This window comes from Tamandua tetradactyla, chromosome 14 (genome assembly GCF_023851605.1).
Source record: "Tamandua tetradactyla isolate mTamTet1 chromosome 14, mTamTet1.pri, whole genome shotgun sequence".
NCBI classification, from domain to species: domain Eukaryota; kingdom Metazoa; phylum Chordata; class Mammalia; order Pilosa; family Myrmecophagidae; genus Tamandua; species Tamandua tetradactyla.
Genome location: NC_135340.1, coordinates 63,135,175 through 63,161,621, shown reverse-complemented (window position 1 = coordinate 63,161,621; position 26,447 = coordinate 63,135,175). Strand labels below are relative to the sequence as shown.

Genomic DNA, 26,447 nt, shown 5'->3' with positions numbered 1-26,447 from the left:
GCTTTGGACTGGGAGGGATAGAGTGAGTTTATACATGTCTGTTTGTCTTGGGATACAAATTCCATGATGCAAAATGGTCTACCTAAGTATATGTACACACACTTATACTGATAGTGTAAAATACAAATAGGAGTTAATAAATTTCGTTTGGCATGAATACAGTCTAACTTTAGAATAATAGAATCTTGTGGATGTAGAGCAGAAAGGGACTTTAGAAGTCATCCTAATTCCACCTTTATTAGAATAATTAAAAAAGAAGAAACAGGCTGAGAAGTTGATGACTCACCCAGGGCCACGTAAGTTTGTTCTCCTGGCTCCTAATCATGTGCACTTAACCCTGTAAAAGAGTTAATGCTGCCATCTGACTATTTTATATTTGACTTAAAATCCAATTATAGTTAATAGTTTTTATTTTAGTATTTAATAACTGATAATGAAAATGACTTCTTAACACTTTTTATTTAGGAAGACACTTGTGCTCATTTGAAAGATCACGTGAAACAACTGGAAAGGAATCAAGAATCAACCAAATTAGAAAAGACTGAGATCATTAACAGGCTGACAAGGAGTCTAGAGGAGAGTCAGAAGCAATGTGCCAGCTTGTTGCAGTCGGGTAGGTGTCTGCTTGGGCGAGTGCCTTCCCCCAAGGTAATCTGCAGAGAGAACATAGTAGTTTCCCTGATATAAAAATTCTGAAGAGTCAGAAAAGAAATTAAGTGGTGATTTTTTTAAAAATTGTACCTATAAAGGTCCACTTTTATTTGATAATTTGGAAAACAAACAACCATGAAGTAGAAAATAAAAATAACCAACAATCCTATTACCATATTGTTAACATTTGAGTTTCTTTCATTCAAGTGAAATGAATGAAACACAGATAATTCCCTGCTTTTGTGCACAGTACATTTTTGAAAATATAGCAAAGCTGAATGGGAAAGAATTGAACAAAGTATATGTTTTTAAATTCTAGCCCTGAAAGCTAAAAATGATTGAAAACCCCATTTTATTTTGCTTTTTTTTTAGACCCAGGCTTTGATGATACTTTTCCATCCTTTTGTAATATCTTCTTTAATTTCTTTCCTCCTCACCGTGGAATAGCCACTTAAATGGCTTACATTCATTGTAATATAGGTTACCAGGGGACAGGGTGGGGATAGGGAATGGGAAGTTAAGGCTTAATTCCTATTTGGAATGATATAAGTGTTTTGATAATGTTGGTGGTGATGGTAGCACAACATCGTGAACATTATTAATAGCACTGAAATATATATTTGAACGTGATTAAAAGGGGAAATGTTGGATTATATATGTGGTAACAGACGAATATTTTAAAAATCCATTGATCTGTACTACATAGTTAACCTTAAACTGTGGGCTTCAGTTAATAGTGCAATTATAAAAACATGCTGTAATCAATTGTAAGAAATGTTCTACACCAATGCAGGGTGTTAGTGCTGGGGTGGTGTATGAGAATCTTGTGTTTCATGCATGATTGGTCTGCAAACCCACAACTTCTCCAATAAAGAAGGAAAAACAAAGAAAATGATGAAGCAAAATAATGATGACATATTATGCAACTAACAAAAATCATATTTTCAAAGTTTTTACTGGCAAGGAAAAATGCTCACCAAATAATGCTAGTGCGAAGGAAAAAAAAAAAAGGATACAGAACTAAACTGGAAGGGAGGACCTAAGTAGACTATGGTCCAATGTGAATGCAGTGTGCCTGGTTTTCCCTGTCTTGTCCTGAACTTTTGCTTGTTAATTGTTTTGGAGTTCCCCTGTTTATAGGGTTTTGGTTTGTTCCCAGGGAACAACCTCCCTCTTCCAGGTATCAGGAGTCAGCAGGCCCTTGTCCCAGACTCTCTGCCTCTGTAGTATAAAAGACTGTAAAAAAGTCTTTTTGTTGTCTCATGCTGCTTTTGTCTGGAGGGCAAATTCTGGAATGAGAGTCATCCTGGAGAGGAATTTCCCAGTTCGGTCTTTCCCACCAAAACAGGGGCAGGTGCCCATGAAGCAGGGGGAGACTGACTCCAAAGTGCCCTGGGGAGGCTGAAGGAAGAGTGTCAGGAGCTTCTCTGATGGTTTCCCAGAGCTGAGGTTTCTTGGCCTACCCAGCAAATACAGTCCCTTAACTTACTATCCCTCAAGATGTTGAAGAAGTACAGCATCTTTAAGTCTCCACCACCACTGTCCCTGTTCGGGGAGGGTTGGAACAGTGGCTGCCCTCAGAGCCAGGCCCCTAGTGATCCATATTTGCTGATCAAAAGCTATGTTCGGTGATCAGTCATGCCCACCTCTGTTCTCAGGGGGGAAGATTTGCGTGTCTGTTTTCGTTACCAACAGTATAGCCAGGGGCTGCACCCCACAGTGGCCTCCCTTGAGAGTGGCAGATAGGGTGATAGTCGCCACCTCAAGGAGAAAGCAATTTACTGTTCTTTGTCAGCCTCTTCCTACTCTCTTCCTTGGATGCTGTACAGTGTTCTTCTGGCCTCTGGAATTTCAAAGTAGTTGTTTCAGACAGTTCCTGCCTATTTAAAGGTTGTTTTGGTGGAAGGACTGAGTCCTGGAGCTCTCTACTCTGCCATCCTCCCACAATCTTCACATTTTATTTATTTATTTTTAAAAATATCTTTATTGAGAAATCTTCATACACATACAGTCCATATATAGTGTACAATCATTGTACATAGTTGTATATTCATCACCATGATTATTTTTTAGAACATATGCATCACTTCAGAAAAAGAAATACTCTAGTTTTCTAGCTGCTGGAATGCAATATACCAGAAATGGAATGGCTTTTAATAAGGGGAATTTAATAAGTTGCAAGTTTACAGTTCTAAGGCTGAGGAAATGTCCCAATTAAAATAAGTCTATAGAAATGTCCAATCTAAGGCATCCATCTGGAGAAAGATACCTTGGTTCAAGAAGGCCGATAAAGTTCAGGATTTCTCTCTCAAGTGAGAAGGCACATGGTGAACACAGTCAGGTCTTCTCTCTCAGCTGAAAGGGTACATGGCGAGCAAGGCATCATCTGCTAGCTTTCTCTCCTGGCTTCCGGTTTCATGAAGCTCCCCGGGAGGCGTTTTCCTTCTTCATCTCCAAAGGTCACTGGCTGTTGGACTCTCTGCTTCATGGTGCTGCAGCGTTCTCTGTTTTCTCTGAATCTCCTTCTTTCTCTAAAATGTTTCTTCTTTATAGGACTCCAGTAAACCAATCAAGACCCACCCAAATGAGTGGAGACATGTCGTCACCTAATCCAGTTTAATAACCACTCTTGACTAAATCACATCATCCAGGGAGATGATCTGATTTCAGTTTCAAACATACAGTATTGAATAGGGATTATTCTACCTTTATGAAGTGGGATTTTGATTAAAACATGTCTTTTCTAGGGGCATACCTCCTTTCAAACCAGCACAAGAAATAAAAAGAAAAAAGAAAAAAACTCATATATCCCTACCTCTTAACCCTCATATTTCAGTCTACACAATTTTTTACGCTTTATCTTCCCCCATCATTTATTTATTTTTATCCTAGTTTTTTTTTACTCATCTGTCCATACTCTGGATAAAAGGAGCAACACATACAAGGTTTTCACAATCACATGGTCACATTGTAAAGGTTATACAATTATACAATTGCTTCAAGAATCAAGGCTCCTGGAACACAGCTCATTAGTTTTAGGTACTTTTCTTTAGCTATTCCAATACACCATAAACTGAAAAGGGATATCTGTATAATGCATAAGAATAACCTCCAGGATAACCTCTTGACTGAAATCTCTCAGCTACTGAAACTTTGTTTTGTCTCACTTTTCTCTTCCCCCTTTTGGTCAAGAAGGCTTTCTCAATCCCATGATGCTGGGTTCATCCCAGGAATTCTGTCCCATGTTGCTAGGGAGATTTACAACCTTGAGAATCATGTCCCATGTACAGGGGAGGGCAGTAAGTTCACCTGCCGAGTTGGGTTAGAGAGAGAGGCCACATCTGAGCAACCAAAGAGGTTCTCTGGACTCTTAGGCCGAATTATAACCAGGCTTAGCTTCTCCTTTGCAGGAATAAATTTCATAGGGTCGAACCGCAAGATCAAGGGCTAAGTCTATTGAATTGGTTGTCCTCATTGCTTGCGAGCATATGAGAAATTCTCCAGATGGGTAAGTTGAATATTTCCTCCTTTATCCCCAGATCCCAAAGGGAACTTTGCAAATACTTCTTTATTCTCTTCCCAAATTACTCTGGGATATATTGCGGCATCACACTAACCTGTATAAACCAACAGGATCTCATGCCCTGTTCAAGATTCCACCAGTATTTTATTTTGAGGAAGTCCATTAAAGCCCCTTTTAAATGGAGCCCTCCCCTTGTATATTTAAAATAGCAGATTACCAAAGTTTCAGAAGCATAACTCTTATATGTTTCTTTCACATGTATAGATATGGGGGTGGTAAAAATAAAAGAATTTTGGATGACCTTAAAGGGAACAAAATGTAGGTGTTTTAGTTTGCTAGCTGCCGAATGCAATATACCAGAAACGGAATGGCTTTTTGAAAGGGAATTTAATGAGTTACTAGTTTACAGTTCTAAGGCCGAGAAAATGTCCCAATTAAAACAAGTCTATGGAAATGTCCAATCAAAGTCATCCAGGGAAAGATACCTTGGTTCAAGAAAGCCTATGAAGTTCAGGGTTTCTCTCTCAAGTGAGAAGGCACATGGTGAACACAGTCAGGGCTTCTCTCTCGGCTGGAAGGGCATGTGATGAACATAGCATCATCTCCTAGCTTTTTCTCCTGGCTTCCTGTTTCATGAAGCTACCCGGAAGGCGTTTTCCTTCTTCATCTCCAAAGGCTGCTGGCTGGTGGACTCTCTGCTTCGTAGTGTTGCTCTCTCTGAATCTCTTTCTCCAAAATGTTTCCTCTTTTATAGGACTCCAGTAAACCAATCAAGACCCACTCAAATGGGTGGAGACATGTCATCCCCTAATCCAGTTTAACAACCATTCTTGACTAAATCACATCAACCAGGGAGATGATCTCATTACAGTTTCAAATATACAGTATTGAATAGGAATTATTCTACCTTTATGAAATGGGATTTATATTAAAACATGGCTTTTCTTAGGGGACATGCTTCCTTTCAAACCAGCACAGTAGGTTTATTCTTGGATGGGTAGAGATGCATTAAATAATTTTTCTTTTCCTTTTGATGACTTGGAATGTCATGCTTCTTTTGAGGAACTGTGGAGTATTAAGGTCTGTAGATGTGGTTGATTTGGTTCATAGCAAGGTCACAGTAGCCCATGTCCTCAACTCCTCGAGGGCATTTGAGGGAGGTCTGCCTAATCCTGGAAATGTGTGGACTATGCTTTGTGGGTCCCACTAGCCTTGCATCTTCATTCTAAAAATATATTGATGATGAAAGCAGAATTGTGCTTTCTTTAGCCTCTGGATTCAAGTTCTGTATTTGGCCCACTCCACCACCTTCCAATTTATAGTTTGACTGAATTTACCACCATTCTGTTGGTCATGGGTTCTTTGTTTCTTTACGTTTATATCCTGTGGTGCTTCCCCTCACAGGCTCAGTACAGGAGGTGGCTCAGCTACGGCACCAGCTGCAGCAAGCACAAAAGGCACATACTTTGAGCGAAAACATGAACAAAGCTTTGCAGGTGAGTGTTACCAGTTGAAAGAGACTCTGTGGGGGTAACTGAAGTAGGCAATGATTCTGTCACGTTTCTGAACATCAGATTTTCCTCTATAAGAGAGATGGTTGGGCTAAACCAGCCTATGAGAGGGAGGATCCTAGGAAGGTGACTCTGAAAGTAGCATTGGATGAGCAGCTACCATTCTTCCAAGGAGACTTGTAGACGGGGGCAAGAAAGTGTACCCTTGCAGAGGAGCTAGAGAAGGCCTCTTTTGTGGAACCTGTGACTTTGAAGGGCTAGGGAATGGACAGTTTGTATTGACTTTTTAACTTAGGAACAGCACTAGCACATCAGTCTCTTCAGCTACACATCCTCCCCTACTGGAGGGGTGGTAGAATTGTCATAGGCAGGCATAATGGACATTGGGGAGTCCACTGGGCAAAGGCCACTTAATTCCTTACAGATGCTTGGGAGAGGGCTTTCAGGCTTTTTCTGGAAAGGACTTTTTGAATGGAAGTAATTTTCTTCTTTACCTGGAAGGGCATTAGCATTTCTTTATGCCTGCTCTTTGCCAGGCAATGTGCTAAAAATTTTCTCCATGTTATCTCAGTTAATTAGATCATGGAAATATCTCATGAGTTAGGTATTATTACCACCACTTTACAGTTGTGTATTCAAGGCTCAGAAAGGTTTAGTCATATGTTTACAATCTCACCCGCACAGTTGGATGGCCAAACCCAGATCCATCTAAATGCAGAGCCAGGACTTTGCCTCTTGACAGTCTGCCCTGCCACTGCCTTCACACGGCATGCCCTTTCATCTGTGGATATGTCCCAGAGATAAGTTTATCAGTGGGTATGAAGAATGTTCAATTTAGCAGGATAGCATCACTGCAGTTCTTTCACTCCAATGCTAATTAGGTCTTCTATGGAAACTGAAAGAGGTATTTTGCCTTTTTTACCACTGGTAGACTAAAGTCCACCATGTCCTTGGCAAACTAATCTACTTTAACCTCTACTCTGATAAGCTAAAAAGTGCTGCCCGTCAGTGTCTCAGCTCAAGGGATGATTTTCATGGAGGACAGATTGTAAGAGGGAAGTAAGAGAGAACTACATGCATTTGCTTTTTCATTTATTTATTCATTAGTTTATTCACTTCCCTTGAAAACCTGCTACTGGCTGGCCACTAGTTGTTGGTTCTCAATAATATTGAAGTGAGTAAGAAATGTGAATGACGTTTAGAGGCATTTTGGTTAGTTTATAAAACTGTCCTCTGTGATAAATTTGGCTGTAGCTGCTTTTCTGGGTCACTTTTGCTGACTATAACAGTTGTTTTTTTCTTTAAGTTATTATTTGTCTGAATGGTTACCCCTGATCCTTTTGCTAAAATTAGTTCTATAAGTAGCACAACATGCTTGTTAATGAAACCCCAATAGCTTTCATTAAAAGTATATACTGGGGGTGCAAGGGTAGTTCAATGGTAGAATTCTCACCTGCCATGTGGGAGACCTGGGTTTGATTCCAGGGCCATGCATTCCCCCCCCCCCCCCAAATTCAACAAATGGTGCTGCAATAACGGAATACTCACATGGAAAAAGAATGAAATGTGACCCTGCCATATAGCATACGGAAAAAAAAGTATATACCACCTACAACTTATAGTCCATTGTATCAGTCAGGGTTCTCTAGGTAACAGAACCAATTGGAGATATCTGTAAGTATAAGATCTAGAAAAGTATCTCACACAACTGTGGGAATGCAAGGGTTCAAAATCACTAGATCAGGCTGTGAGGTGGCAACTCCAATGAAGGATCTTGACAAACTCCACAGGAGAGGCTCCCTGTGAAAGAAGCAGTGAAAATTCTTTCTTCTCCCTTAAAAGTCTTCAACTGATTGGATCAAATCCAACTGGTTGGATTATCTTGTTTGTGGGAGACACCCCTTAGTTGATTGTACATGTAATCAGCCACAGATGTAATCGACTAATTGGTGATTTAATAAACCAGCCACCAAATATCCTTGCAGTAATGGTTAGGCCAGTGCTTGCCTGGCCAGACAACTGGGTACCATCACCTGGCCAAGTTGACACCAGAACCTAACCATCACATCTATCATACAGGATTATAATTTATAATGTATGCTAATCATGTATTTGAAGCTTTTTTCCCTCCATCTGATCCATTACAGCAAATTTGAAGCACTAAATAGGATGACTGTTTATTTTATATATATGTATATATATATATATATATATATATATATATATATATAAATACAAAGATAATACTAAAATAACTTTTAATTTTGTGTTTTAGGAAGAATTAACAGAACTGAAGGGTGAAATTTCTCTCTTTGAATCTGCTGCAAAACTAGGAATACTTCCAAATGACTTAGAAGGAGAATTAAATATAGAGCTCACTGAATCATATGTCGATCTGGGTATTAAAAAAGTCAACTGGAAAAAGTCCAAAGTTAACAGGTATTGGAATAATAGTTTACTGTAATATTTATAAAGCATGGTAAACAGGTGGCAACAGGCATGAAGTAATGAGCTGACTAGGGATTCTGGAATGTAGGATGTTTTAGTAATTTTTTTTTTTTTTGTATGGGTAGGCACCAGGAATCGAACCCGGGTTCTCTGACATGGCAGGCGAGCATTCTTGCCTGCTGACCCACCATGGCCCACCCTTTAGTAATTTTTAATGAAACATAAATATCTGAATCAAAATGAGCCAAAATCTCAAGGATTTATATTGTACTAATGTCCTTAACACCACGTAGGTACATCAGTTTCAAGAAAGTAGAAAATGATCAATGTAGTTAAAATATGCAAGTATTTAATTATTAAGGTGAACACATATTATTTTTATATGTTGACACTGTGTTGAAGGCAGGTACCTTGCATTTATCATTTTAAATGAGAAAATAAGTACTTACTTTTCCTCGAAACTTTTCATAGGACCTTACCTTTAAAATAGGGATTCAGTCTTTTGTACCACTGCTTAATATAGATACATTAGTGATCTCATGGAAAAGAATGCTTTAGTGTCCCTCTCAGGAATTGCTTGGGGAAGGAATGGGTAGTATAAAAGAGGGGACACATTTGAAGTGTCATTAATACTTAAAGAATGAATGAATAGGAGGATGTACATCTCTGAAGCACTTGCTATTTGAAGGTGCTTGCAAAGGTCTGGAAGTGGAGTACAAAGATGAGATAGAAACTGTCCCTCCCCACAGGAGGTTTATGTTTTGTCTGGTTAGGGAGAGGGAGATTTACTTGTAAGCAACTAAGTGTTATACTTGAAGTATAAAGGTGGGTGGATTTATCCGTCTCTTCTGTTGGTTTGATAAAAGGTTGAGAAGTGAGGTGTTTGGAAGTGATTGCATTTAGTCTACATGAACTCTTTTTTTTTTTCTTTTTTTATGCATTTGGCCTACTCTACCACCATCCAATTTGTAGTTTGACTGAATTTACCATCATTATTGTTTATTTAGCATGAGTGTTTACTACCTGTGTGTTTCAGGTATCATGCAACTAAATATAGACTCCTGAAGAATTTGCTCTGTAATAGATTTGTTTTATTTTTAATGAAGTGTTTCCATTTAAGGATGGTGAGATGAGATTCAGTTAATTGAAATCTAAAGTGATCAGATAATACTGTGAAACAAGATGTTTCTTTAGTGTAGTAGAACCCATTTACCTGGAGATCAGTCTTCAGGTACTCTCAACTCTGCAGATCACAGCTGCAAACCAGAAGAAAGCAGAAAGTAGCAGAAGTAGACTATGTGATGCATTTAATAGTAGCCACCTTCAGCACTTTTCCAGGGCCAAATTGGCTTAGATTAATTATCTTGTTTCCTAACTGACCACAGAATATCTGGGGCAGGGAGTTGAGAGAGGTACTACCAGTGCTGCAGCCAGACACCCAAGCCTTAGCAAGGAAAGAACTATAGAAACAAGGGGTTGGAGCTGCTGGGCAGCAGGGCAAGCCATTTTATACATCTAAGGTTTGTTCTGAGGACATCAGTCACAGTGCTGGGCTGTAAACGAAAGGCTTCAGCTTTGATTAGGTAATAGAAGCAAAAGAGGATGTGTGTGTTATATGTTAGACAGATTAACATAAAATTTTGAAGTTAAAATGTAGTCATGTGGAAAATTCACTGCTGTGAGTGCCTCATTTCCTGTTAATGCTAGATTAGTTCTATAAGGGGCAAATGGTCTGTAGAGCCAGGCTTTTTTTTTTAAATCACAGACTTGCCCTTTAAGTTACTTAACTTAGGCAAGTTACTTAACTTTTCTGGGCATATTTTCTTATCAGGCTTTTCCTATTAAGTGGATTTAACCCATGAGGCTAAAATGAGGATTAAAATAGATAATAAATAAGATGTTTTAGAGAATATGTTCTAGCATACATATGCATGAATAAGTGATCAAGATTACTATTAATAGATGATTAGTTAAAATGTATCATTGATATCAGATTTTATATAATTCAAAATGTGCTGTGTGAAATGTTCTTGATCCTCATTCTAGCCTTGTGAAAATTGTAGGATCCGTTATCCATTTTAGCATTGGGGAAAACGGAGGTCAGAGAGGGGCTCCTTTGTCTAAGTAGACAGAGAAAATTAGTGTCAGAACCAGTATTCGAACTCTAGAACTTCTGATGCTAGATCTGATTTTCTGTTTGTAGTTTACATGAAAGTGAAACCTTTTGCCTTATTCTTTTTCTTTATTTTTTGAGGATTAAAGATTCAGTTCATTCCAAAAAAGTTTTTTGTTCCACTGTGTCGCTACATTATTTTAATTTGTTCCATAATTAGTCTGGGAATTGGGTAAATAATACAATTATTTTTTCAAATTCACTACTTCATGATGATGTCTACTGAAATATTCTACTGCTTTTGTCCTTTCTATTTATTTAGTACTCATAGGCAAAATCCCTTAGTAATCTTAAAGCACGTTCCTGTACATATTAATTAAACCAGAGTCATCACAGCATTTTTGCAGCAAAAATGAATGTCAGCACATCCATCTAGGAGAGTGGAGAATAAAGTACAAGGTTCAGCGAGAAGAAACCCCAGGGAACACAGGGTAAGGGAGAAGAATGTTGAGCTTTTATAGACCCTCTACCCACCAGTATCTTAGTATATGATTATTCTGCTTTGAGAAAAATAAATACATATTGTCTTAAATCAAATTTAGAGATCTAGGAGAAAAGAGTTTTGTATCTTTTCTCTGATAGACTGATTCTTAGTATAAGAGGAAGCAACAGTATTCCCAGTGTTAAGAATTTTAATTCTTTGTTGACTTGAGCTGCTTTCAAATCTCTGACCCAGATATTAGTGGCTCCAAGCTTTTATTACCAACTACCTCCTCCCTTAAGCTACCACCTAGTAAATTTTAAGGGTTCAGCTTCAATGTTCTATTTTACATTTGTGGAATTTGAGTAGCTAAATCTGCATGCAGCCTGCAGACAGCTTCCTCTCTCCTTTATTATAGTTGGCTGCTAAGCTCCAACAATAAACATTTAACAAGTGGAATGCCTTTTCCCTTTGATCTTCTCAGCAGGCTTCATTAGGGGCTGCAGTTTATTTGGATTTAAGGGAACCAACTTCCACAGGGCTCAGTAGTGAGACTTCTGCAAGATTGGTCACCACTGCTGGTGTTTACCCTTTTGAGGAAAGAAGAAAAAAGCATTTTAGTAAGCACTTTCTCTGCTCTGACTTGGCTCCCTCTAGGAGTACAGAATGTGCTATTTCAGTGGTCAGCATTCAGTAGAAAAGGAAATTAGGGATGCATAATTTGTTAACTGAGCAAAATATAGTGTCCTGCTTATTGTTTACCCCATTTCCTGGTATGGGAAGATGCACTCTTCCTTTGTATTATGTTTCTTGAGTAAGTAGAAATGGTTAAATAGGCATATATACTGACATACTTAATGCACTTTATATTACATATAGAAAAGTGTGTATATTGAAAATGTAGCATATTGTAAGGAGCTCCTTTTAGAACATTTTAAAACGTAAACCTACCTAATATTTTGTACATTTACATTTCTCTCTTTCTAATATCTTAATGTATTTCATTTGGAATCATTGGAAACTGAAGAACAGTAAAAATTTTAACTCAGACACTAAAATTTCTTTTTTTAAAAAGCTATTACTGAGCAGTGCAATGGTGGCTCAGTGGTAGAATTCTCACCTGCCATGCCGGAGATACAGGTTCGATTCCTGGAGCCTGCCCATTCCAAAAAAAAAGCTGTTACTGTAGCTGCCTGTAATTTTTTTGTTTTGTTTTGTTTTACTGTGCTTTTTGGTTGTAAATTTTAACATATATATACAAAGCAAAGAAAGAAAAAAGCAATGATATTCAAAGCACACTTTAACAAGCTGCTACAGAACAGGTCCCAGAGTTTGCCATGGGCTACCATTTCCTCATTTCAGATTTTTCCTTCTAGCTGCTCCAAAACACTGGAGGCTTTACCAGAGTCATAATAACAAAATCATACAGTATCTGTCCTTTTGTGTCTGACTTATTTCACTCAACATTATTTCCTCAAGGTTCATCCACGTTGTCATATATTTTGGGACATCATTTTGTCTAATTGCTGCATAATATCCCATTGTATGTATATACCACATTTTCTTCATCCATTCATATGTTGATTGGCACCTGGAGTGTTCCCATCTCTTGGCAATTGTGAATAGAGCTACTATGATCATTGGTGTGCAAATGCCTGTTCATGTCATTGCCCTCCACTCTTCTAGGTATATAATGAGTAGTGGTATTTCCAGGTCATAGGGTAACTCTTTATTTACTTCTCTGCGGAACCGCCAAACCGACTTCCACAGTGGCTATACCGTTTATGCCTTCCTACCAGAAGTGCATAAGTGTCCCAGTTTCTCCACTTCCTCTCCAACATTTATAGTTTCCTGTTTGTTTAATAGCAGCCATTCTTATAGGTATGAGGTGATATCTCACTGCCATCTCAATTACCATCTCCCATATAGCCAATGAAGATAAGCAGCTTTTCATGTGCTTTTGGCTTTCAACAATGGGGATTTATTAAGTTACAAGTTACAATTTTAAGCCTGTGGATTAAGGTATCAACAAGATTAAGGTATCAACAAGAGGATACCTTCTTTGAGGAAAGACTTCTTCATGTGTTTTTTTTCTATTTTTTTGTTCCTTTCTTCATATGCTTTTTAGCCATCTATATTTGCTCTTCAAAAAAGTGTTTATTGATACCATCTTCCCATTTTATAATTGGGTTGTTTGTTTTTGAGCTGTATAATTTCTTTATGTACACAGGATATCAAGCCTTTATCTGATATATGGTTTCCAAATATTTTCTTCCATTTAGTTAGCTGCTTCTTAACCTTTTTAACAAAGTCCTTTCAGGCACAGTAGCTCTTGATCATAAGAAGTTCCCATTTGTCTATTTTTTTCTTCTGCTACTTGTGCTTTAGATGTAAAGTTTGACAAGCTACCTCCTATTACTAGATCTTAAAGATGTTTTCCTATATTTTCTTCTAGAAGCTTTATGGTACTGGCTCTTTCATTTAGGTCTTTAATCCATTTTGAATTAATTTTTGTATAGGGGGTAAGGTAAGGGTCCTCTTTCATTCTTTTGGCTATTGAAATCCAGTTATCCATACCCTTTTATTGAAGGACTGTTCTGTCCCAGTTCAGTGGATTTGGGGGCTGTATTGAAGATCAAATGTCCATAAATTTGGTGGTCAATCTCTGCATTTTGATTGTATTCTATTGGTCAATCCTTCTGTCTTTTTGCCAGTACCATGCTGTTTTGACCACTGTGGCTTTATAGTAAGCTTTACAGTCAGGAAGTGATAGTCCTCCCATTCATTCTTCTTTTTTAGGATGTCTTTAGCTATTCAGAGTCTCTTTCCCTTCCATATTAATTTGATAACCAGCTTTTCCAAGTCTTCAAAGTAGGTTGTTAGGATTTTGATTGGTATTGCATTGAATCTATAGATCAGTTTGGGTAGAATTGGCATCTTGGTGATATTCAGCCTTCCTATTCATAAGCATGAAATGTCTTTCCATCTGTTTACGTCGTTTTTAATTTCTTTTTAGTAATTTTTTTGTGTCTAAGTTCTTGACATTCCTGATTAGGCTTATTCCTAGATACCTGATTCTTCTGGTTGCTATTTTGAATGCAATTTTTTTTCCTTAGGAACATCAAGAGCAGGTCTTGTATAAGAATGAATTTGGATCCTTACCTCACACCATATACAAAAATAAACTCAAAATGCATCCCAGACCTGTATGTAAGAGCGAAACCTTGAATATTCATTGAAGAAAACGTAAGAGTGAATATTTGTGACCTCAAGCCAGGTAGTGGTTTCTGGGATAGGTCATTGCTTGTGTAAAGAAACATTACTGATTTTTGTACATTAACCTTGTATCACACCGCTTTGCTAAATTTGTTTATTAGCTCAAGTAGGTTTGCTGTAGGTTTCTCAGGGTTTTCTAAATATAGGATCATGTCATCTGGAAAGTTTTACTACTTCCTTTCCTATTTGGATGCCTTTTATTTCTTTCTCCTGTCTAATCACTCCAGTTAGTCTGGTTAGGACTTCTAATACCATGTTGATTAATAGTGGTGACAGTAGGCATCCTTGTCTTGTTTCCAATCTTAAGGGGAATGCTTTCAATTCCTCACCATTAAGTGTGATGCTGGCTATGGATTTTTTCATGTATGCTCTTTATGATATTGACTGTTTCCTTCAATTCCTTGTATCCAGGAATCCGTTGCCTGATTTGAGGTCACAAAGATTCACTCTTAGGTTTTCTTTAATGAATATTAAAGGTTTTGCTCTTACATATAGATCTGGGATCCATTTTGAGTTAATTTTTGTGTATGGTGTGAGGTAGGGGTCCAAATTCATTCTTATACTTGTTCTGTTTCTGGTCTTAGGGGGAAGCATTCAGTATTTCTCCATATAAGTGTGATGTTAGCTATGGGTTTTTGTAGGTGTAAGTGTTCTTTTGACCATTTTTTTCACTCAGTATTTTATTTGTGAAATTCATGTTGTAGAATGTAACTGTATCTCATTCAATTATATATATGTACATCATTTTTGTATGAATATACCACAATTTATTTTCTGTTCTACTGTTCACAGATTTTTAGGTTTTTCCTAGGTGCTACGTGCATGAATTACTGTTGGAAGTATACCTAGATGTGGAATTGCCTGTAGTATCTGTTTTAGCTTTAACAGATAATATGAAAATGTTTTTTGAAGTGGTTGTGCCCACATACACCCACCAGAAGTATATGAAAGTTCTAGTTGCTCTATCTGGTTGACAATAACTTGATATTGTTAGTATATCATTTTAAGCCGTTTTATGTGTAGTGATATCTGACTGAGGTTTTAGTTTGCATTTCCTGGATTATTATTGAGATTGAGATCCCTTTATTATTATGTTTATTGCCTGTTTGGCTATCCCTGTTCAAATCTCTTGCCAGTTTTTTTTTGTTGTTGTTTGTTTTTTTTTTCATGAGCAGGCACCAGGAAACGAACCTGGGTCTCTGGCATGGCAGGTGAGAATTTTACCACTGTGCCACGATAGCACTACCCCCTTGCTGGTTTTTAAATGAATCTTTTGTGCATGTGTGTTTTGTTGACATGTAGGAATTTATTATTTTTTAAATATGTGTTCTAGATATGACCCCTTTGATGGTTATGTGAATTGCAACTGTCTTCTCTCACTCTGTGGCTTGCATTTTCACCCCCTTAAAGTATCTTTTGATGAACAGAAGTTCTTGACTTTAATTTTGTCAATTTTATCAATCTTCATGTTTAGTGTTTTTTTTTTTTTTTTTTTTTTTTAAGAGAGAGGGAGGAAGGGAAGGAAAGACAGAGAGATGGAAGGAAGGATGGAAGGAAGGAAGGGAGGAAGAAAGGGAAACATCTTTAAACATTTTCTTGTTTTATTGTATTTTGTTTGTTTGTTTGTTTTTTACATGGGCTGGGGCCGGGAATCGAACCGAGGTCCTCCGGCATGGCAGGCAAGCACTTTGCCCGCTAAGCCACCGCGGCCCGCCCCATGTTTAGTGTTTTTTATGTTCCATTTACAAAAGCTTTCCTTACTTCAGGGTCATGAAGCTATTTTCCTATGCTGTGTTGTAAATGTTTTATTGTCTTTATCTCATAAATCAGTTTTCCCAACTCTCTGGAATTGCTATTCTTATTAGCATTTTCCTGGTTATTCTTACTTCTTTATTCTTCCAAAGGAATTTTATGATTAACTCATCTTATTCCAGGAAAAAAAATCCTGGTAATATTTTTATTAGGATTGCATTAAATATATACATTAACCTAGTGAGAATTAACATCATTATGATGTTTAATCTTTTGTCCAAGGACATATTTTTCCATTTGCTTAAATCTGTTTTGTGTCTTCCAAGAGTGTTTTGACATTTCCCTCACTTAGGTTTTGCACATTACTTGTTAAATTGATGTTTAAATTTTTTATTTTTGCAAAAGTAAGTGATATTCTTTTCCATTATTGTTTCTGTCTCGCTTGCTATTGTTTATATATATGAATTTTGTATGTTGTGTTATGTTATGACCTATTGCTTTTCTAAATTCCCTTCTTGCTTATAATAACTTTTCCATTATCTTTTGTTTTTTTTTCCCAGATATAATTATGTTATATGCTAATGGAAATTATTTTAACCCCTTCCTTTCCACTTATGCTCTAAATTGTTTCCTCTTTTATGGTTATATTAAAGGAGCTCTATTTAGAAGTCAGTATTATAAAAGCTCTTTTCCAGAATAGTCATACTCTTTTGCATTCATAGCAGCATATGAGAGTTCTAGTTGTTCTGCATCATTGAGAAAATTTGGTATTATTATTAGTTTTTTAAATTTTAGACATTCTTTTGCATATGTAGTGGTATCTCAGTGTATTTTTAGTTTTTCTTTCTAATGGTTAATGATATTAAGCACCTTTTGATGTGCTTTGTTTTCCTTTTCCTTTTTTTCATGCGCTTATTTGCCATTTGCATGTATTATTGAATGAAGCATCTGTTGAAATACTTTGACCAATTTTTTTTTTTGGAGGGGGGATTGGATTGTTTTTCTTCTTATTGAGTTCTAAGAATTCTAAATCTGATCTGAATTTCAAAAATGGAATAGAATTTCTACTTCTTGCCATGATGGAGGGACAAGGACCAGATTTACCTTCCCAGCCCTATTCCTTACCTGTGGTTCTTTCTCTAGCCTCGAGGTGATGTGCTCACAGGCGTACAGGGAGCTCATGCTCTGTGCAACTTCCTCCTCTCCAGTATTTCTCCCCTCAAATTCTAACTCTTTTAGTCTCCCCAAACTCTGAACTCTTTCTCTGGAACTCATACATCCAGGCTCTGTTTGAGTTTCCCCTCCCTGGGATCCTTGTGGGACTCTCCTTGTTTGCTTCCTTTTGCTCAGGGATCACTGTACTGTGCTGCCTGATACTTAATGACTGAAAATCATTGTTTCATACATTTTATTGGTTTCTCGATGTTTAAGGTGAGAAAATAAATTCAGTTCTTGTTATATCATTGTGGCAAGAAGCTGAAATTTTCATCCCATTTTTGAAATTAATTGATGCTAAAGTTGTGTTTAAATTAGTGTGGTTTTAATTTTTGTATTTTTCCCTGTTGCTCAGATATCTATCCAATGTGATGTATTAGTAAGTTGAAAGAGATACAGTAATTATTGGTTAGAAAGTAATTACTGGTTAGGGAGGAAGTAATTATTGATTAGGAAGTAATTATTGGTTAGGAACCCCAATATCAGTAACTTTCTGTCTTTCTTCTTGCCTTATCTTATCTTTCACCTTATCCTATCTGAGAAAAAGAGCTAGAAGGCCTGGGTGCCTCTCCAAGGCTCAGTTTTCTTTTCTACAGACTGGGGGTCATCAAGTCTTACCTGCAGTATTGCCAGGATTAACTGAAATACCTGATCATACATTCTGGGGGCCTTGGGCCTTGATATTTGGTCTGCGTGTCTGTCCTCACCAAGGTTCCACCATCCTCCACTGCACCTGGCATGTCCCAGTCCAGTCACCCTCCGTCTGCCCCTCTCCAAACAAGAGTCCTCCTCTCTTTTGGGAGAGTGAGGAAAGAGCAACTGCTTCAACAGATTTTTACTGACTCTTCCTTATTTAAGCTTCTTCTCCTTTCCCCCACAGTTGCCAAGGTAGCAGATGCGGCCATTCCTGGGCCTTTGGGAGATTCCTGTGTGTAAACTGCAATGTTTCTTGGCTTTCTTGAGGCATCCAGGTTTAGGATTTGGCTTTCTCAAATCTGCTAAGCCAGTTACCACCCATGCACTTGCATTCCACCTTCCAAGAGTTTGTTGCTTATGTCTTCCTCCTATTTTTGTAGGCGTGTGCCTCCCTAAATACATCTTTTTCACCATTTTGGTGAAATTTGGGGAAAAAGTAAATGTAAGGTTTTTATTTGTCCTTTAGTTCTAGGAATTTTTCTTGAGTTATTTCTTTAATGATTTCTTCCCTTTCATCCTCGGTGTCCTATTCTTAAGAGTCCTGTTACTCAAGTGTTGGATTTCTTAGACTGTTTCTCTCATTTTCTTTTGTCTTTCTCTCTGATTTTCAAACATCTCTTTGTATTTTTGTTTTGTTTGTCTTGGAGTCATAAAGGACATACATATACAGCATGTAATTTATCAAAAACAAAAATGCAAGTCATGTTGAAGTTCACATGGCTGAACTTCTTATAGTGGGGTCGAGCTTGGGAATGGTCTTCCTATGAATGAAGTAATTTCTCTATATAGGTACATGACAAATATATTCTTGTGTATAACAAAGCTTAAAATTTTTGGAAATACAGGTATATAGTTGTACCAGGTCACATATATTCAGAAAGGTCCCTGCTATGCTTAATAGCTTTTACAGAAAATCACACTTGATTTGCTAGTAAATTTAATCTTAAAAATCAATTTCTCTGTTAGCATTTTGAAACCAGAAGATCGAAATGAAGAGCTTTCCAAAGAAGAGATAATTCACAAGCTGAAAGCTGAAGTGCAACGTTTGCTGGGTAGCAACTCGGTGAAGCGACAGCTGGTTTCTCAGTTACAAAATGATCTCAAAGATTGTCATAAAAAAATTGAAGATCTCCAACAAGTGGAGAAGGATGAAAAAATCATCGAGGTAGGGGTTTGTAGAGTGTATAGAGTTAAAGAGCCATTCTTACAAGGTTTTATCTTTTATGTTTTTCACACTTAAACTTTTGACTTTCAGAGGTTTGTTTAACTTTTTTTTAGAAGTAAAATTTAAAGAAAGAAATGCCACTTAATGGAATGTATTTTCTGGTTACTCTTTGCACTGAGAAAATGAGTTGCCAGTTAGGTCAAATTCCTTTACAACAATGGCAAGGAAGAATTCTGTGTAGCAAGTTATCAACATCTTCCCAAGACTGGCCTGTGCAACAGTGCTCTGAAATCTAGTTAAAATCTCCACCGTGAAACCTTTTAGCATTTTGTCTTTCTCCGGCCTATGTTCTCATAACAAGAGTCATTCTATAAAAGGAAATTAATTGTGTAGTGATGATAGTGCAAGTAGGAAAGGAACAGAATCAGATTGAGATGTCTAAGTGTATAGACTCATACAGTTGAAATCTACCTTTGTATTCTTCAATTAGCCTCCTCAATTTATGGGTGAGGAAAATGAGGCTGGGGGAATTTGTGACCCTTCTGATATTTCAGAGTCAACCTTTAGGCAAATTGAAACTAGAACACATGACTAATAAATAGGCCAAGGATACTTCTACCCGGTCTTGCTATCACAGATCTGGAGGGCTGCCTTACCTTAACTGCTGCCCTTTTCACCCTTCTTTATGTCCCAAATGCTAACCTGTCTCTACTCCCAATACAAAGCAATACATAAGAGGCCTACTAACTATGAAAGGGAAGGAAAGGCAAAAATCAGTGTAGAGAGTATATTCCTGTCCTCCTGTGCTGAAATAATTTTTTACTTCCTACTTTAGTACTATTTTATCTCCTGACCCTTTTAATTAAAAATTGTTTTCATTTAATCCTACTAAAACAAAAGATGTTCTATGGTGCCTATTATAATGGAATTTTAATTGTGGCTGATTTACTTTACAGAAATATGGGTATACTTTTGCTGTTAAAACTTTGTCCCACCTGTTCCTGCTTATGATTATTTGATGAGTACAACATTGATTTTAATTTAAAAACCAAATGAGAGAGACACCTCCACTCCACGCCAACTAGCACCACATTTAACATCCTTAAATCTGGCTGTTCAAATTTTTTCTATATGTTCGGTAAAAGGGGAGTGAATGAAAATTTATGTCTAAACCTGTGTTAGATTAGAGCCGATTAATTTAAACATCTTGGTTAGAGTGGCCTCAGATTTAAGAGCATAGGAACACGGATTTGAGTCTGGACCTTAATTTAAGTATCAACACTTTCTTTGTTCTATGATGAAGTTACTACTAGCATTTGCTGCATACATACGCTTGCCCACATATGTCAATTGATGGTAGCCTGTGCCTTGTGTAGTCTCTATAACCCTTCTCTTTGCCTCTACCATCTAGTTAATCAGTAGATAAAAGGGAGCTATCCCATCTTTGAATACTCTTTTTGTCTAGCTATTCTTTTGCCACAGTGATTTCTTAGCAGCCTACGTCTTAACTCAGGTTTTTCTTGAAATGTTACTTCAACCTTCCTGATTATGTCTGTTCTCCTTAACTTACTGTATAGGATTTCCTAGGGATATTGTCTGGATAATTCTCTGCATATTTTCTCAGTAAATATTTAATGAATTAGTGCATTTTTTTAATCCACTTCCTAAATGGGGGAGAAAGAGAGGAAGTATAGCAAATGTTTTTTAAATAACCTCTCAAGTTCATAGTCATATAATTAGCCTATGAATCCTTGTAAACTGCCTTTGCCTCTAACTTCCCACATCTTTTCTGATGGTGCTTTTTATTTGATCTCTAAGGTAGAAAGCATGTTTGGGAGGTCTGTGGAGGAAGAACAAAATCATCATTAAACTTTTTGTTTATTTTGAAAAGCTACTCTGTACAAGGTCTTGTGGGATTCAATGAAGAAACAATGGCCATTCCTTGAAGGAACTTAGAATCTAAAAGAGCACTGCCCAATAAAAATGTAATATAAACCACATGCGTAATTTTAATTTTTCTCCTAATCCTATTACAATACAAGGTAACAAGTGAAATTAATTTTAGTAATATATTTTAAATGCAGTATATGCTACATTTTATAATTTTAACATGTAATCAATATAAAAACTATCCTTGAGATGGTTTACTTTTTATTTTTTGGTACTAAGTATTTGAAATCTGGCATGTACTTTACTTTAGAGCACATTGAAGTTTGACTAGCCACATATGTGCTTAGTTACCACAAAGGGTTAATGGCTACCATATTCAACAGTACCCATCTCTAAGATGATGAACCTTACAGCTTTTTGTAATAAGGATGATACTAGTTATGAACAAAGTGCTCTGAGATGGAGTAACTTGGTAAGGTGGGCTTTAAGGAGGGGACATTTGATCTCTGTCCTGGAGCACAAATCCAGGGAGAGAAGGTAGGAAAAAAAGAGTTCAGTCTTGATTAAAGTATATGGAAGGATGTAGCACATAAGCTGGTGTGAATAGAGAGCAGGGCATATGAATTAAAGTCTAGATTATACAAATTTAACCTTTCTGAAATCTTGAATTAGGCCACTAACATTTAGCTCTCTTAACATCTATTTCTATCAAGAATAATCATTGCTTGCATCCAGTTCTGAGGACAGTGAGATGATTTTGAACTTCTCAGGTTGCTGCAGGGAGATGTATTAACAGAAAGAACATATCGATTCAAACTTCCTTTGATGTCTTTTTAGAGAGAACTGAGCCTTCAAATCCTCCCCCTTAAAACCTTTGAAAGTATTAAGAGGGCCAGCAAAAATATTTATTATAGTAGTCTATTTGGTATATTTATTTTAGGAAGAGCTTAAAGATACAGTTATATTTATCACTTTATGCGATAAATTTTGTGTATTTTGTGTTTGTTTTTATCTGTCTTACATAGAACAATTTAAAATGATTAGAGTTATAGATTTATACTTTTATATTGTAAAACTGTTCATAGCAGTGATTTATTTACAATTAAAATTGTTTTGGTATAAAATCAGAATATGCTACTTTATGACCCTTTCAGGATTAAATGTAATAAAATTCAGGACTGCCTGTACATAGTACTATGCAGTGATTGGGAGTGGGCCAAATTCTGTGCCATTCATTCTGATTGACTCACTGGTCCATTGAGGTAGAATGTGGTAACGGCCTTGGGAAAACCAGTCTGGCTTATTAGCAGTCAGAGCCGACATCAACACTGAATTTGTTGTGGGCATAATAAAACACAGAGGCTTTTCTGTGTCTGATAACTCAATAAAAATCATTACTTTACCACAAATTGTGGTTCAAGCCGTATTCTAATGCCAAAGACCCTTGAAAGGGAGTGTTCAATAGCCAGATCAGGATTCTAACTAGAATCTTTTCAGGCATAGAGACCAGGGATATACCCTGAGAATTGCTGGGTTAAATTTCTTGTTTTCTTGAAAATGAAAATCTTCAGTATTCCACTTTTAAGAAATACATTTTATGACATTCAAGTGATACTTCTCTTTTGAAAGTACTCACAAGGGTATTATGCTAACAAGGCTCATCTAGTCCTTGTATGACTGTTACTTTTATCACAGTTAAAAACTCATTAGTACATTATCAGAAGTACAAATGAAAGCAAACTAAAACATATAGGCTGAAAAAAAAATTCATTAGTAACAACTTAACTGGAAAGGGGCACAAATAAATACCATGAACTTAAAAAATGGAGGCCAAGGATGAAAATGAAAGCTGTTATTGTGAGTTAACAAAATCCTTAACTTGGATCCCAAATCTGGAGAAAAGCTAACTGAATAGATATTTTTATCTTATCTCTCTTCTGATGGGATTAGTGAAATAGCTCCTGTGCAAAGATAAAGTGAAAAAGGGAAAGATACTACCTGGCACTCTTTTCAGCTGATGAAAGTTGGCTGATACCCCAAACATACCTTCTCTTCCCCTGATGAGGAGAATGAATCTTGGCACTGGATCTATTTCTAACTCATGAATGAGCTGTGAAGGAGAGCACTCCCACAGGTCAGTTTGCAGAGATTGGGAAAAGTGTTTTTTTCCTTTTCTCTCTTTTTTTTGTTAGCTCCTGGCATTTGAGGAAAGTGCTGTCATAATATTAGCTAGAGACAAGCTTAAGGAATAGATACCTCCGAGTCTAAATTTCTGCACTAGCACATTAAAATATGAAAATGTGGGGTTTTCAATAGAAAATTACAAAACAAACAAACAAATAGAAAGCAACGGCTCAGGCAAAGGAAAAGATTAAGGTATTAGAAACCATCAATGATGGGGACTAAACCTGGGACATACTGGACAAAGACTTTAAAAAAAAATAGATGTAAATATTCTCAAATAGCTAAAGGAAAACATGGACAAAGAACTAAAGGAAATCAGGAAAATGATAGATGAACATATCTATCCATCTAAGAGAGAAATGGAAATTATGAAAAGAACTCAGACATTGCTGAACTTCAGTAACAGAAATTAAAAATTCCCTAGGGGAGTTCAATAGCAGATTGGCGCTGACAGAAGCATGAATAATTGAACCGGAAGATAAAACAATTTTGAAATCATCCAGAACAGAAAGAAGGAAGAATGAAGAAAAGTGAGAAAGCTTAAGAAACCTGTGGAATACCATTAAGCATATTAATATAATTATTGTGGGAATCCCAGAAGGAAAAAAAGGAGAAAAGGGCAGAGAAAATATTCAAATAACAATGGCTGAAAATGTCCCAAATTTAATGAAAGACATGAAATATACACATCCAAGAAACTCCAAACAAGATAAACTCAAATTCACGCTGCACATAGTATAATCAAACTGTCAAAAGCTAAAGATAGAGAATTTTAAAAGCTGTTAATAAAGAAGCAACATGCCACCTATAAGGGACCCTCAATAAGATTAAGTGCCTATTTCCCATCAGAAATCATGAAGGCAAGAAGGCAGTAGATTGACATATTTAAAGGGCTGAATGCAAAAAATTACCAACCAAGAATTCTATAGGATAGACTGTAGGTTGTAATGATATGAATAAATAAAGATACCTGGTAAGGGTTATGCCCTGGGTTAATAGAAATGCCAGTGCTATAGTACTTTTGGTTTGTAACTCCAGTGTTTACTTACTAAAGGTTCTAAAAAGGCAAATGCTTAAAATGTAATGATAAATCAAGGGTTTTGGACTAATAATGCAAAAACATGTAATTTGTGGCAAGACCTACATTATAGGACAGAGGGGAATAGGAACATAATTTGTATATACTGTTGAAATTAAGTTGGTATGAAAGCAAACAAGATTGTTAATTATTTAGAATGTTAAATTTAAGCACTGTGGTTGCCACAAAGAAAATAGTGGAGAATAATCAAGTTCATAGAATAGAAAGTAGAGTGCAGGTTGCTGGGCCAGGGATTGGGGGCGTTGAGGAGTTGATGCATAATGGGTGTCAGACTTGTGTTTGGGGAGATGAGAATTTTTTGGTATTGGAAGAAGGTGAGGGCACTTCAACATTGTGAATGTGATTAATCCCACTGAATGCTGTGTTTGGGAGTGGCTGAGAAGGGAAAGTTTATGTTGTATGTATGTTCCCACAATTTTAAAAACAGATGAAGAACTAAAGAGACAATGACAAGTGCAATATATGATCCTGGGCAGACCCTAAGAAGGGAAGAGAAAAGGCTTAAAAGGACATTATTGGGATAGATGCAAAAATTGGAATATTGGCTGTAAGCTATATGTCACTATTAAATTTCTTGACCTTGATAACTGTGCTTAAAGTGGCTACATAAGTGAATATCCTTGTTCTGAGGAAATGCACATGGCAGTATTAAGTGTCCAAGGAGCATGATGTATACAATCTATATTCAGGTGTTCAGAAAATGGATTGATACCCAAGCCCAAATAGACAAATAGATGGATAGATACATAGATTGATAGATGGATAAAATGATTGGCAAATTGGGGTATCTGGGTTGTTGGGGATATGTTAGAGTTCTCTGTGTTTTGTATTTTCTAACTGTCCTGTAAGTTTGAAATTATTTCAAAATAAAAAGTTAAAAAAATTTATGACCTTTCAATGAGTAAAGAACTTATAAAAATAATACATATAGGTGGCAAAGGGAAAATGTGCAAAGTTATGGAAATAGTTAAAGAAAAGGAAAAGACAAATGAACAGTGATATATGTAAGAGGATCCACTCTGTTGACAATACAAGAAATGCAAATGAAAACACATATTAGATACCCTTTTTCCCATCAAACACAATGATTGTTTAAAAATAATCACTATTATTGAAATGAAGAGAGTTGGACAGACTGATGCAATACCTAACAGTATAAATTTGTACAGCCTTTGTGGAATGCAATTGATCAAAGTCTGTTATAAGTCTTAAACTTTTTACCTATTGTTAAAATGATATCCATGACTCCATTCTAATAAATAAATAGAGAAATACATACAGAAATAGAATAAACGCTAAACTTCAGTGAGTAAAAGTATGATAAAATATTTGTGTAGTTTCAAAGTATATCGTCCTAGGATACCTATTGATATATGCCTCCTGTTGTCATGTGCTGAAAGGGCACAGCATCGCTTTTTAGTGGCATTCATGCCAAATATGCATAACCTGAATTTAATAATGAAGTAACATCAGAAAAAAGCGGTGGTGAGGGTGATCCAACACCATAACTGACTAGTTTTCTTTAAAAATATCTTGGTTTTGAAAGTCAGAGACTGAGAAACTGGCCCGGATTGGAAGAGGCTAATAAGGCTAATGACACTTAAATGTAGTATGGGATCATAGATTGGATCCTGCAACAGGAAACAATATTAGAGAAAAATTGTAGAAGTTTTGATAAAAATTGTACATTAGTTAGTAGTATTGCATCAGTGTTTATTTCCTAGTTTTGATCATTGTACTGAGGTTGTATTTGAGAAAGATAGGTGAGAGGTATATGGAAATTATTTGTATTGTTTTTGTCTTTTCTTCCTTAAATATGAAATTATTTCACAATGAATAATTGCAGTTTTTAAAAAATCTGAAAAACTGGGTGGGCCACGGTGGCTCAGCAGGTAAGAATGCTTGCCTGCCAAGCCCGAGGACCCAGGTTTGATTCCCGGTGCCTACCCATGTAAAAAAAAAAAAAAAAAAAAAAATCTGATAACTTCTTTTTAATATTTAGACTAAAAGAGATACTTCAGCAAAACCAACTAATCAATTATGGCCTGACTCTTCTACTTCTGATATGATTGTCAAAGATGATATTCTGCAACTTAAAAATGAAATTCAAGTTTTACAACAACAAAATCAGGTGATTAAAAAAATTCCTGTATTTTATGAGCATTTTCATGAATTCATCAAATACTAAGGCTATGATAGACTTTTAAAAAAGAAACTTTTATTGAGATATCTTCATGCGCCATACAGTCTATCCAACGTATACAGTTAGTGGCTCACAATATCATCACATAGTTGTGTAGTCATCACCATGATCATTTTTAGAACATCTGCATCACTCCAGTAAAAGAAAAAGAAAAAAAACCCATGCATCCCATATCCCTTTATTCCTTCCTCATTGACCACTGATATTGTAATCTACCCACTTTTTTTTTACCCCTTATCA

The 26,447-nt window shown here is 36.5% G+C and overlaps 1 protein-coding gene across 13 annotated transcripts in view; it reads left to right on the top strand.

Moving 5' to 3' along the window:
* The window catches only part of CEP152 (centrosomal protein 152), an 86,608-nt gene that overhangs the window by 23,017 nt on the left and 37,144 nt on the right, over positions 1–26,447 (top strand). For all 13 annotated transcript variants that reach the window (XM_077127810.1, XM_077127816.1, XM_077127812.1 and 10 more), the window contains 5 exons: positions 466–613; positions 5,579–5,670; positions 7,961–8,124; positions 18,633–18,831; positions 26,007–26,135. In XM_077127810.1, the coding sequence (XP_076983925.1) occupies positions 466–613; positions 5,579–5,670; positions 7,961–8,124; positions 18,633–18,831; positions 26,007–26,135 (732 nt within the window). The remainder of the gene's footprint in view (positions 1–465; positions 614–5,578; positions 5,671–7,960; positions 8,125–18,632; positions 18,832–26,006; positions 26,136–26,447) is intronic.